Here is a 12,976-nt window from a genome sequence, read left to right on the forward strand (position 1 = left end):
ATTTTCCTTTGCCTCACTGTAACAATGACTCTCACCATCAGCAAGAGACTTAATATTTACATTAAACACAACTGAATTGAGTTTCTTGGCATAGGGCTCCAAAAAATTCGTTTCTCAAGTGGCTCATTTAACAAAGAAAAAAAAAGAAATTGTACTGCTGATCTTAAAGGACAGGTTAAGCTAGACCTTCCCAAAAGTGTGGGGCCCGCCCCCTAGGGGGGGCGCAGAGCCATTGCAGGGGGGGCGTGGTATGAAAATGGAAAAAAAACAAAAACAACACTTGGACACTGCTAGCACGGGGCACCTACACAAACGCAAAACAGGAGATAAAGCACAGCTGAATATATTTCCAAACCAACGTCATTCTAAACCAAAGACTGGAAAATATGGTGAAGCATATCTTCCCTTTGGTTTCACCTGCACAAGTGCCAAGGTAGCTCTCCCCTGAATTGGTTTTCCCTTCGTCGGGAGCACGCGCTGGGCTCTTCAAATCACGGACAAACAGTATCCCACATTCTTGATTTTTAGTTCACAAACACTTGTTGTAATGACTAATATAGATAGAGACAAAATACTGTTAATCTGACTGTTTGCCATTCTGCAATTCATCTCATGTAAACAAAAACGTGGCACACAGCGTGACGTGAAAAAGGCACATACCTTTGAAGTTGTGTGACGAACTCTGTATTCCTCGTCCACACATAAACGCAAAGAAGGAGTTTTAAAAAATCGCAGTTTTCGGTGATTCGAAACGTTGTTTGCATGTGGATGAAACAGCTGCGTTTGCAAAAATCCCCCTGTAGGTGTGGACGTAGGGTAAAAGAGTTACTAGTTTATTTTCTTACTACCGGTAATGTATTGCAGATTGCTTGTATTTGCTTAATTGTTCACTAAATGTTTGAGGTGTGAAACAAACCGCAATGGAGAAAATATGGGTGTGTGTGGTTGGAGGATGTGTTTGTGCACGCGGAGGGGGGGGGCGCGAACATTTTTCTTGTAAAACAAAGGGGGGCTAGCAAAACAAGTTTGGGAACCACTGGGTTAAGCCATGAGGCATCACGAGGAAAAGAAATTCATATCGCAAGTCCTGTCTTTGGACTGAACCATCAAAACTACTCACTATAGAGGGAAAGTTCTTAGATTTGCTCTTTTAATCCGTCTCCTTTTTAGATATTTTGCTGCACAATTTGTTACTTATACAAACAGATAAACATTGTTTAAAGAAAATCGCTTTGTGACTGCAGATTGAACCTGCTTACCAAACGGCATTTGCTTCTTCGTTTCACTCCTTGGATGTTCTCGACTTCAGGTAATTTCATTATTTTGACATCTGATGTTAAGAGCACTGACTTAAAGCCCTAAATATTCAAAAATATAATTTTTGTTTCATTTAAAGTGAGGGATCAGTCATCAACACCATGGAGCTTCAATTTGGGTCATCGGTTCCAAATGACAATGACATTAGGAATGTTTTGATCAGTCAAGCCTCAGTTGTGACAGGTTTTGACATTGAGACAACCTCCATCACTGTCAGTGAAACTTATCCAACTACTACAACTACAGCCCCAGCTCTTACAACTACAGATGCAACAACTACGACTGCAGCTCCAACAACCACAACAGCCGCACCAACAACCACAACTGCAGCTCCAACCACCACAACAGCCGCACCAACAACCACGACTGCAGCTCCAACAACCACAACAGCCGCACCAACAACCACGACTGCAGCTCCAAAAACCACGACTGCAGCTCAAACCACCACAACAGCCGCACCAACAACCACGACTGCAGCTCCAACAACCACGACAGCCGCACCAACAACCACAACTGCAACTCCAACAACCACAACAGCCGCAGCAACAACCACAACAGCCGCAGCAACAACCACAACTGCAGCTCCAACAACCACAACAGCCGCACCAACAACCACAACTGCAGCTCCAACAACCACGACTGCAGCTCCAACAACCACAACAGGCGCACCAACAACCACGACTGCAGCTCCAACAACCACAACAGCCGCACCAACAACCACGACTGCAGCTCCAACAACCACGACTGCAGCTCCAACCACCAAAACAGCCGCACCAACAACCACGACTGCAGCTCCAACAACCACGACTGCAGCTCCAACAACCACGACAGCCGCACCAACAACCACAACTGCAACTCCAACAACCACAACTGCAGCTCCAACAACCACGACAGCCGCACCAACAACCACAACTGCAACTCCAACAACCACAACAGCCGCAGCAACAACCACAACTGCAGCTCCAACAACCACGACAGCCGCACCAACAACCACGACTGCAGCTCCAACAACCACAACAGGCGCACCAACAACCACGACTGCAGCTCCAACAACCACAACAGCTGCACCAACAACCACGACTGCAGCTCCAACAACCACAACAGCCGCACCAACAACCACGACTGCAGCTCCAACAACCACAACAGCCGCAGCAACAACCACGACTGCAGCTCCAACCACCACAACAGCCGCACCAACAACCACGACTGCAGCTCCAACAACCACAACAGCCGCACCAACAACCACGACAGCAGCTCCAACAACCACAACAGCCGCACCAACAACCACGACTGCAGCTCCAACAACCACGACTGCAGCTCCAACAACCACAACACCCACTGCAACAACCACAACACCCACTGCAACAACCACAACAGCCGCACCAACAACCACAACTGCAGCTCCAACCACCACAACAGCCGCACCAACAACCACGACTGCAGCTCCAACAACCACAACAGCCGCACCAACAACCACGACTGCAGCTCCAACAACCACGACTGCAGCTCAAACCACCACAACAGCCGCACCAACAACCACGACTGCAGCTCCAACAACCACGACAGCCGCACCAACAACCACAACTGCAACTCCAACAACCACAACAGCCGCAGCAACAACCACAACAGCCGCAGCAACAACCACAACTGCAGCTCCAACAACCACAACAGCCGCACCAACAACCACAACTGCAGCTCCAACAACCACGACTGCAGCTCCAACAACCACAACAGGCGCACCAACAACCACGACTGCAGCTCCAACAACCACAACAGCCGCACCAACAACCACGACTGCAGCTCCAACAACCACGACTGCAGCTCCAACCACCACAACAGCCGCACCAACAACCACGACTGCAGCTCCAACAACCACGACTGCAGCTCCAACAACCACGACAGCCGCACCAACAACCACAACTGCAACTCCAACAACCACAACTGCAGCTCCAACAACCACGACAGCCGCACCAACAACCACAACTGCAACTCCAACAACCACAACAGCCGCAGCAACAACCACAACTGCAGCTCCAACAACCACGACAGCCGCACCAACAACCACGACTGCAGCTCCAACAACCACAACAGGCGCACCAACAACCACGACTGCAGCTCCAACAACCACAACAGCTGCACCAACAACCACGACTGCAGCTCCAACAACCACAACAGCCGCACCAACAACCACGACTGCAGCTCCAACAACCACAACAGCCGCAGCAACAACCACGACTGCAGCTCCAACCACCACAACAGCCGCACCAACAACCACGACTGCAGCTCCAACAACCACAACAGCCGCACCAACAACCACGACAGCAGCTCCAACAACCACAACAGCCGCACCAACAACCACGACTGCAGCTCCAACAACCACGACTGCAGCTCCAACAACCACAACAGCTGCACCAACAACCACGACTGCAGCTCCAACAACCACAACAGCCGCACCAACAACCACGACTGCAGCTCCAACAACCACAACAGCCGCAGCAACAACCACGACTGCAGCTCCAACCACCACAACAGCCGCACCAACAACCACGACTGCAGCTCCAACAACCACAACAGGCGCACCAACAACCATGACAGCAGCTCCAACAACCACAACAGCCGCACCAACAACCACGACTGCAGCTCCAACAACCACGACTGCAGCTCCAACAACCACAACAGGCGCACCAACAACCACGACTGCAACTCCAACAACCACAACTGCCGCACCAACAACCACGACTGCAGCTCCGACAACCACGACTGCAGTTCCAACAACCACAACTGCAGCTCCAACAACCACAACAGCCGCACCAACAACCACGACTGCAGCTCCAACAACCACGACAGCCGCAGCAACAACCACAACTGCAGCTCCAACAACCACAACAGCCGCACCAACAACCACGACTGCAGCTCCAACAACCACGACTGCAGCTCCAACAACCACAACAGGCGCACCAACAACCACGACTGCAGCTCCAACAACCACGACAGCCGCACCAACAACCACGACTGCAGCTCCAACAACCACAACAGCCGCACCAACAACCACGACTGCAGCTCCAACAACCACAACAGCCGCAGCAACAACCACGACTGCAGCTCCAACCACCACAACAGCCGCACCAACAACTACGACTGCAGCTCCAACAACCACGACTGAAGCTCCAACAACCACGACAGCCGCACCAACAACCACAACTGCAACTCCAACAACCACAACAGCCGCACCAACAACCACGACTGCAGCTCCAACAACCACAACAGCCGCAGCAACAACCACAACTGCAGCTCCAACAACCACGACTGCAACTCCAACCACCACAACAGCCGCACCAACAACCACGGCTGCAGCTCCAACAACCACGACTGCAGCTCCAACAACCACGACAGCCGCACCTCCGACAACAACAACAAGCGCACCAACAACCACGACAGCAGCTCCAACAACCACGACTGCAGCTCCAACAACCACAACAGCTGCACCAACAACCACGACTGCAGCTCCAACAACCACAACAGCCGCACCAACAACCACGACTGCAGCTCCAACAACCACAACAGCCGCAGCAACAACCACGACTGCAGCTCCAACCACCACAACAGCCGCACCAACAACCACGACTGCAGCTCCAACAACCACAACAGGCGCACCAACAACCATGACAGCAACTCCAACAACCACAACAGCCGCACCAACAACCACGACTGCAGCTCCAACAACCACGACTGCAGCTCCAACAACCACAACAGCCGCACCAACAACCACGACTGCAGCTCCAACAACCACGACAGCCGCAGCAACAACCACGACTGCAGCTCCAACAACCACGACTGCAGCTCCAACAACCACAACAGGCGCACCAACAACCACGACTGCAGCTCCAACAACCACGACAGCCGCACCAACAACCACGACTGCAGCTCCAACAACCAAAACAGCCGCACCAACAACCACGACTGCAGCTCCAACAACCACAACAGCCGCAGCAACAACCACGACTGCAGCTCCAACCACCACAACAGCCGCACCAACAACTACGACTGCAGCTCCAACAACCACGACTGCAGCTCCAACAACCACGACAGCCGCACCAACAACCACAACTGCAACTCCAACAACCACAACAGCCGCACCAACAACCACGACTGCAGATCCAACAACCACAACAGCCGCAGCAACAACCACAACTGCAGCTCCAACAACCACGACTGCAACTCCAACCACCACAACAGCCGCACCAACAACCACGACTGCAGCTCCAACAACCACGACTGCAGCTCCAACAACCACGACAGCCGCACCTCCGACAACAACAACAAGCGCACCAACAACCACGACAGCAGCTCCAACAACCACAACAGCCGCACCAACAACCACGACTGCAGCTCCAACAACCACGACTGCAGCTCCAACAACCACAACAGGCGCACCAACAACCACGACTGCAACTCCAACAACCACAACTGCCGCACCAACAACCACGACTGCAGCTCCGACAACCACGACTGCAGTTCCAACAACCACAACTGCAGCTCCAACAACCACAACAGCCGCACCAACAACCACGACTGCAGCTCCAACAACCACGACAGCCGCAGCAACAACCACAACTGCAGCTCCAACAACCACAACAGCCGCACCAACAACCACGACTGCAGCTCCAACAACCACGACTGCAGCTCCAACAACCACAACAGGCACACCAACAACCACGACTGCAGCTCCAACAACCACGACAGCCGCACCAACAACTACGACTGCAGCTCCAACAACCACAACAGCCGCACCAACAACCACGACTGCAGCTCCAACAACCACAACAGCCGCAGCAACAACCACGACTGCAGCTCCAACCACCACGACAGCCGCACCAACAACCACGACTGCAGCTCCAACAACCACAACAGCCTCACCAACAACCACGACTGCAGCTCCAACAACCACGACAGCCGCACCAACAACCACGACTGCAGCTCCAATAACCACGACAAGCGCACCAACAACCACGACTGCAGCTCCAACAACCACAACAGCCGCACCGACAACCACGACTGCAGCTCCAACAACCACTACAGCCGCACCAACAACCACGACTGCAGCTCCAACAACCACAACAGACGCACCAACAACCACGACTACAGCTCCAACAACCACAACTGCAACTCCAACCACCACAACAGCCGCACCAACAACCACGACTGCAGCTCCAACAACCACGACTGCAGCTCCAACAACCACGACAGCCGCACCAACAACCACAACTGCAACTCCAACAACCACAACAGCCGCACCAACAACCACGACTGCAGATCCAACAACCACAACAGCCGCAGCAACAACCACAACTGCAGCTCCAACAACCACGACTGCAACTCCAACCACCACAACAGCCGCACCAACAACCACGACTGCAGCTCCAACAACCACGACTGCAGCTCCAACAACCACGACAGCCGCACCAACAACCACAACTGCAGCTCCAACAACCACAACAGCCGCACCAACAACCACAACTGCAGCTCCAACAACCTCAACAGACGCACCAACAACCACAACTGCAGCTCCAACAACCACAACAGCCGCACCGACAACCACGACTGCAGCTCCAACAACCACTACAGCCGCACCAACAACCACGACTGCAGCTCCAACAACCACGACTGCAGCTCCAACCACCACAACTGCAACTCCAACAACCACAACAGCCGCACCAACAACCACAACTGCAACTCCAACAACCACAACAGCCGCAGCAACAACCACAACTGCAGCTCCAACAACCACAACAGCCGCACCAACAACCACAACTGCAGCTCCAACAACCACGACTGCAGCTCCAATAACCACAACAGCCGCACCAACAACCACGACTGCAGCTCCAACAACCACAACAGCCGCACCAACCACCACAACAGCCGCACCAACAACCATGACTGCAGCTCCAACAACCACAACAGCCGCAGCAACAACCACAACTGCAGCTCCAACAACCACAACACCCACTCCAACTACCACAACTGCAGCTCCAACAACCACGACAAGCGCTCCAACCACCACAACAGCCGCACCAACAACCACGACTGCAGCTCCAACAACCACGACTGCAGCTCCAACAACCACGACAGCCGCACCAACAACCACAACTGCAACTCCAACAACCACAACAGCCGCAGCAACAACCACGACTGCAGCTCCAACAACCACTACAGCCGCACCAACAACCACAACTGCAGCTCCAACAACCACAACAGCCACACCAACAACCACAACTGCAGCTCCAACAACCACGACTGCAGCTCCAACAACCACAACAGGCGCACCAACAACTACGACTGCAGCTCCAACAACCACAACTGCCGCACCAACAACCACGACTGCAGCTCCAACAACCACGACTGCAGCTCCAACAACCACAACATCCGCAGCAACAACCACGACTGCAGCTCCAACAACCACAACAGCCGCAGCAACAACCACGACTGCAGCTCCAACAACCACTACAGCCGCACCAACAACCACGACTGAAGCTCCAACAACCACGACAGCCGCACCAACAACCACAACTGCAACTCCAACAACCACAACAGCCGCAGCAACAACCACAACTGCAACTCCAACAACCACAACAGCCGCACCAACAACCACAACTGCAGCTCCAACAACCACAACAGCCACACCGACAACCACGACTGCAGCTCCAACAACCACTACAGCCGCACCAACAACCACGACTGCAGCTCCAACAACCACAACAGCCGCACCAACAACCACGACTGCAACTCCAAAAACCACAACAGCCGCACCAACAACCACGACTGCAGCTCCAACAACCACGACTGGAGCTCCAACAACCACGACTGCAGCTCCAACCACCACAACAGCCGCACCAACAACCACGACTGCAGCTCCAACAACCACAACAGCCGCACCAACCACCACAACAGCCGCACCAACAACCACGACTGCAGCTCCAACAACCGCAACAGCCGCAGCAACAACCACAACTGCAGCTCCAACAACCACGACTGCAGCTCCAACAACCACAACTGGCGCACCAACAACCACGACTGCAGCTCCAACAACCACAACTGCCGCACCAACAACCACGACTGCAGCTCCAACAACCACGACTGCAGCTCCAACAACCACAACATCCGCAGCAACAACCACGACTGCAGCTCCAACAACCACAACAGCCGCAGCAACAACCACGACTGCAGCTCCAACAACCACTACAGCCGCACCAACAACCACGACTGCAGCTCCAACAACCACGACAGCCGCACCAACAACCACAACTGCAACTCCAACAACCACAACAGCCGCAGCAACAACCACAACTGCAACTCCAACAACCACAACAGCCGCACCAACAACCACAACTGCAGCTCCAACAACCACAACAGCCGCACCGACAACCACGACTGCAGCTCCAACAACCACTACAGCCGCACCAACAACCACGACTGCAGCTCCAACAACCACAACAGCCGCACCAACAACCACGACTGCAGCTCCAACAACCACAACAGCCGCACCAACAACCACGACTGCAGCTCCAACAACCACTACAGCCGCACCAACAACCACGACTGCAGCTCCAACAACCACGACAGCCGCACCAACAACCACAACTGCAACTCCAACAACCACAACAGCCGCAGCAACAACCACAACTGCAACTCCAACAACCACAACAGCCGCACCAACAACCACAACTGCAGCTCCAACAACCACAACAGCCGCACCGACAACCACGACTGCAGCTCCAACAACCACTACAGCCGCACCAACAACCACGACTGCAGCTCCAACAACCACAACAGCCGCACCAACAACCACGACTGCAGCTCCAACAACCACAACAGCCGCACCAACAACCACGACTGCAGCTCCAACAACCACGACTGGAGCTCCAACAACCACGACTGCAGCTCCAACCACCACAACAGCCGCACCAACAACCACGACAGCAGCTCCAACAACCACAACAGCCGCACCAACCACCACAACAGCCGCACCAACAACCACGACTGCAGCTCCAACAACCACAACAGCCGCAGCAACAACCACAACTGCAGCTCCAACAACCACAACAGCCGCACCAACAACCACGACTGCAGCTCCAACAACCACGACTGCAGCTCCAACAACCACGACTGCAGCTCCAACCACCGCAACAGCCGCACCAACAACCACGACTGCAGCTCCAACAACCACGACTGCAGCTCCAACAACCACGACAGCCGCACCAACAACCACGACTGCAGCTCCAACAACCACAACAGCCGCAGCAACAACCACAACTGCAGCTCCAACAACCACGACTGCAGCTCCAACCACCACAACAGCCGCACCAACAACCACGACTGCAGCTCCAACAACCACGACTGCAGCTCCAACAACCACGACAGCCGCACCGACAACCACAACTGCAACTCCAACAACCACAACAGCCGCAGCAACAACCACAACTGCAGCTCCAACAACCACAACAGCCGCACCAACAACCACAACTGCAGCTCCAACAACCACAACAGCCACACCAACAACCACAACTGCAGCTCCAACAACCACGACTGCAGCTCCAACAACCACAACAGGCGCACCAACAACCACGACTGCAGCTCCAACAACCACAACTGCCGCACCAACAACCACGGCTGCAGCTCCAACAACCACGACTGCAGCTCCAACAACCACAACAGCCGCAGCAACAACCACGACTGCAGCTCCAACAACCACGAAAGCCGCAGCAACAACCACAACTGCAACTCCAACAACCACAACAGCCGCACCAACAACCACAACTGCAACTCCAACAACCACAACAGCCGCAGCAACAACCACAACTGCAACTCCAACAACCACAACAGCCGCACCAACAACCACAACTGCAGCTCCAACAACCACAACAGCCGCACCAACAACCACGACTGCAGCTCCAACAACCACGACTGCAGCTCCAACAACCACAACAGCCGCACCAACAACCACGACTGCAGCTCCAACAACCACGACTGCAGCTCCAACAACCACAACAGGCGCACCAACAACCACGACTGCAGCTCCAACAACCACAACAGCCGCACCAACAACCACGACTATAGCTCCAACAACCACAACAGCCGCACCAACAACCACAACTGCAGCTCCAACAACCACAACAACCGCACCAACAACCACGACTGCATCTCCAACAACCACGACTGCAGCTCCAACAACCACAACAGCCGCAGCAACAACCACAACTGCAGCTCCAACAACCACAACAGCCGCACCAACAACCACAACTGCAGCTCCAACAACCACAACAGCCACACCAACAACCACAACTGCAGCTCCAACAACCACGACTGCAGCTCCAACAACCACAACAGGCGCACCAACAACCACGACTGCAGCTCCAACAACCACAACTGCCGCACCAACAACCACGACTGCAGCTCCAACAACCACGACAGCCGCACCAACAACCACAACTGCAACTCCAACAACCACAACAGCCGCAGCCACAACCACAACTGCAACTCCAACAACCACAACAGCCGCACCAACAACCACAACTGCAGCTCCAACAACCACAACAGCCGCACCAACAACCACGACTGCAGCTCCAACAACCACGACTGCAGCTCCAACCACCACAACAGCCGCACCAACAACCACGACTGCAGCTCCAACAACCACGACTGCAGCTCCAACAACCACGACAGCCGCACCAACAACCACAACTGCAACTCCAACAACCACCACAACCGCAGCAACAACCACAACTGCAGCTCCAACAACCACAACAGCCGCACCAACAACCACAACTGCAGCTCCAACAACCACAACAGCCGCACCAACAACCACGACTGCAGCTCCGACAACCACGACAAGCGCACCAACAACCACGACTGCAGCTCCAACAACCACGACAGCCGCACCGACAACCACAACTGCAACTCCAACAACCACAACAGCCGCAGCAACAACCACAACTGCAGCTCCAACAACCACAACAGCCGCACCAACAACCACGACTGCAGCTCCAACAACCACAACACCGGCTCCAACATCCACAACTGCAGTTCCAACAACCATAACACCCGCTCCAACTACCACGAGTGCAGCTCCAGCAAGCACAACAGCCGCACCAACAACCATGACTGCAGCTCCAACAACCAGAACAGCAACACCAACAACCACAACCACAGCTCCAACAACCACAACAGCATCTCTGACAACCATAACAGCCGCAACAACAACTACGACTGCACCTCCAACATTGACCGCCCCTTCCCCATCAACCACCACAGCCCCGCCCTCCACCACAGCCCTTCCATTTACCATGACCGCTCCTTCAACAACCACAACAGCAGTTCAAAACACAAAAACCCCTCCAACAACTGGCAGGGATACAGTAATGAGATATGTCACATTCAGGTCACTTCAGAGCAATTTTGAAATAGACTTGTTGAATTCATCATCTGCAGCCTTTACAAGTCGATCTTTAATGATAAAGAAACAGGTCAGTAACTTTTTCCCAAAATCCTTTGTGAAATTAATTTCCTCTCAGTACTAGGTTAATGCCCTTTTCCAACAATATTTTCATGTTGAGTTTTTTTGTTTAACTACATAAGCACCTCTACCATGACCGTCATCCTAACACATCAGTCCGTTTCAATCCCTACAGAGCACTTCAGTTCAATATAATTTCTTTTTTGTTATTCTTCATTCAAAGGGATGAACTTTCCACACACAAGGAGATGTCTATAATGTTCATACGTATGTCAAATATTTAAAAAAAAACAACAGAAAAAATAGTTTTAAGAAAATCTCTTTTGTGTGTGTAGATTGAACCTGCTTACATTGAGGCCTTCCTCTCTTCTTTTGTCTCCTTGAAAGTGGTGAGCTTCAGGTAATTTCCACATTTTGACATATCATGTAGGGCATTGACCTAAAAAGCTAATATGCAAAACAATAACTTGTGTTTCTGCATTTGCAGGAAGGGATCAGTCATAAACACCATGGAACTTCAGTTTGTAAACTTTTCTGTCCCAAATGACACTGAGATTAGGAATGTTTTGATCAGGCAAGCCTCAAATGTGAACGGCTTTGACATCGAAAGGGCCTCCATCAACATCAGTGACACTGCTCCAACAACAGCCACTCCACCAGAAACAACTGCAACTACAACAACAGTTGCAGCAACTCCAACCACTATCCCAACTACAAAAGCACCAACTGGACCTGTCCAAATTGTTCTGTTTCTACAGTTCCTTGAACCATATGTACCTGATCTCGCAGATCCTACCAGCAGTGCATATCAAGATCGCAAAAAACGAGTTGAAGAGACGGTGAGTAATATTTGAACTTAATACAAATTACATATTGACTGAAACAGTATCTAGAGAACAAATCTAGGAGCAAAAGATAGATGTATTTCAAATTATGTATTTTAAATAAGGGTTTTTAGATAATGTAATTTTGAAGTTGTTTCACCTGGTTTAAATTTTCTTTTTGTGTTTATTTTTTTGCAGTGTGATAGAATATACAGAGCAAAATTTTTTAACTTCATCCGTGCCATTTTGGTTGGGTTCAGGTAGATGTTTTTTAATATTGGTTATTTTCACACACTTATTAATTAAATTTCATTTTGAATGTTAA

The 12,976-nt window shown here is 52.3% G+C and overlaps 1 protein-coding gene across 1 annotated transcript; it reads left to right on the forward strand.

Annotated features, from left to right (window-relative positions):
* The first annotated feature begins 920 nt into the window (after positions 1-920).
* On the forward strand, positions 921-12,227 carry LOC146521853 (uncharacterized). Its single transcript, XM_085154112.1, has 4 exons — positions 921-935; positions 1,245-1,309; positions 7,849-11,837; positions 12,163-12,227. The coding sequence occupies exons 1-3, from the start codon at positions 921-923 to the stop codon at positions 11,771-11,773; spliced, it is 4,005 nt and encodes a 1,334-aa protein (XP_085010238.1). The 3' UTR covers positions 11,774-11,837; positions 12,163-12,227.
* Positions 12,228-12,976: the final 749 nt, after the last annotated feature.

This window comes from Neolamprologus multifasciatus, chromosome 3 (genome assembly GCF_963576455.1).
Source record: "Neolamprologus multifasciatus chromosome 3, fNeoMul1.2, whole genome shotgun sequence".
Lineage (NCBI taxonomy): Eukaryota > Metazoa > Chordata > Actinopteri > Cichliformes > Cichlidae > Neolamprologus > Neolamprologus multifasciatus.

Bases quoted from the DNA above. Each gene is read 5' to 3' on its own strand.
- LOC146521853 (XM_085154112.1), top strand. The intron at 1,310-7,848 runs GTAATTTCATTA...CCACGACTGAAG, and splicing joins TTGGATGTTCTCGACTTCAG to CTCCAACAACCACGACAGCC.